The sequence below is a fragment of the Colobus angolensis genome, unplaced genomic scaffold, assembly GCF_000951035.1.
Source record: "Colobus angolensis palliatus isolate OR3802 unplaced genomic scaffold, Cang.pa_1.0 Scaffold60, whole genome shotgun sequence".
Lineage (NCBI taxonomy): Eukaryota > Metazoa > Chordata > Mammalia > Primates > Cercopithecidae > Colobus > Colobus angolensis.
The window spans coordinates 2,308,097-2,309,261 of record NW_012119599.1 but is presented as its reverse complement, the minus strand read 5'-3'; the positions used below and the strand labels follow the sequence as shown (position 1 = coordinate 2,309,261).

The 1,165-nt window shown below is 54.6% G+C and overlaps 1 protein-coding gene across 1 annotated transcript in view; it reads left to right on the top strand.

Annotated features, from left to right (window-relative positions):
- Positions 1–1,165, top strand: part of MARK4 (MAP/microtubule affinity-regulating kinase 4) — a 43,911-nt gene that overhangs the window by 18,515 nt on the left and 24,231 nt on the right. Inside the window, exons 9-10 of the mRNA XM_011963009.1 lie at positions 468–577; positions 669–828. Of these exons, the coding sequence (XP_011818399.1) occupies positions 468–577; positions 669–828 (270 nt within the window). The remainder of the gene's footprint in view (positions 1–467; positions 578–668; positions 829–1,165) is intronic.

The following is a 1,165-nucleotide window of genomic DNA, read 5'->3' as shown; positions in this document are numbered from 1 at the left end:
CCTCGGCCTCCCAAAGTGCTGGGATTACAGGCGTGAGCCACCGCGCCCGGCCAAGAATGTTCTTTCAGAGGAAATCAGCGTGCTGTTGGGAAGTCCTTGAGGATGGGTACTGGACAGGTCAAAGAGCAGACACCGCTGAATGATACGGAAATGGGTGGAAGTGGGTCAGGTGCAGTGGCTTATGCCTGTAATCCCAGCACTTTGGGTGGCCCAGGTGGGTGGATTGCTTGTGCCCAGGAATTTCAGACCAGCCTGGATAACATAGCAAAACCCTGTCTCTACTAAAAATACAAAAACCTAGGTGGGAGGATCTGCTGAGCCTGGGGAGGCCGAGGCTGTAGTGAGCTGTGATTGTGCCACTGCACTCCAGCCTGGGTGACAGAGTGACACCCCGTCTCAAAAAAAAGAAATGGGTAGAAGTTAAAGTTTCTGGAAGTCTGAACCTTCTCTCCATCCCCGCTTCCCAGAGGTGATGGTGGGTATGGGCTACACACGGGAAGAAATCAAAGAGGCCTTGACCAGCCAGAAGTACAATGAAGTGACCGCCACCTACCTCCTGCTGGGCAGGAAGACTGAGGTCAGTGGGCGCCAGGGGCCCTTGGGAGTGCATGATGCCTGGGTGGAGGGACTTGGGGTGCAGAAGAGCCTCATCTGTCATCCTCTCACAGGAGGGTGGGGACCGGGGTGCCCCAGGGCTGGCCCTGGCACGGGTGCGGGCGCCCAGCGACACCACCAATGGAACAAGTTCCAGCAAAGGCACCAGCCACAGCAAAGGGCAGCGGAGTTCCTCTTCCACCTACCACCGTCAGCGCAGGCATAGCGATTTCTGTGAGTATCAACCCCACGCCCTCACGCGCCCTCCTCCTCCCCAAGGCCCAGACTTACAGTTATGTCAAGGTTCTCTGATTGGCAAGCAACAGAAACCCACTGGAGCTAACTGCAGAGAGGGAGGAATGTCTTACAAAGACACAGGGCATTGCACGGAACTTGGAGGCAGGAGTGCACAGCCAGGCTCAGGAAGGGATTAAAACTGGAAAAGCAGCCGGACCCAGAGCAGACACTCTGTCCTGCTTCCTCTCTGCTTGTGTGGTTTTTCCTTTGTCTCTTACTTATCTCATCCTATCTTTTTTCCTGATCTTTTAGCTTCCCGATTTTTTTTTTTTTT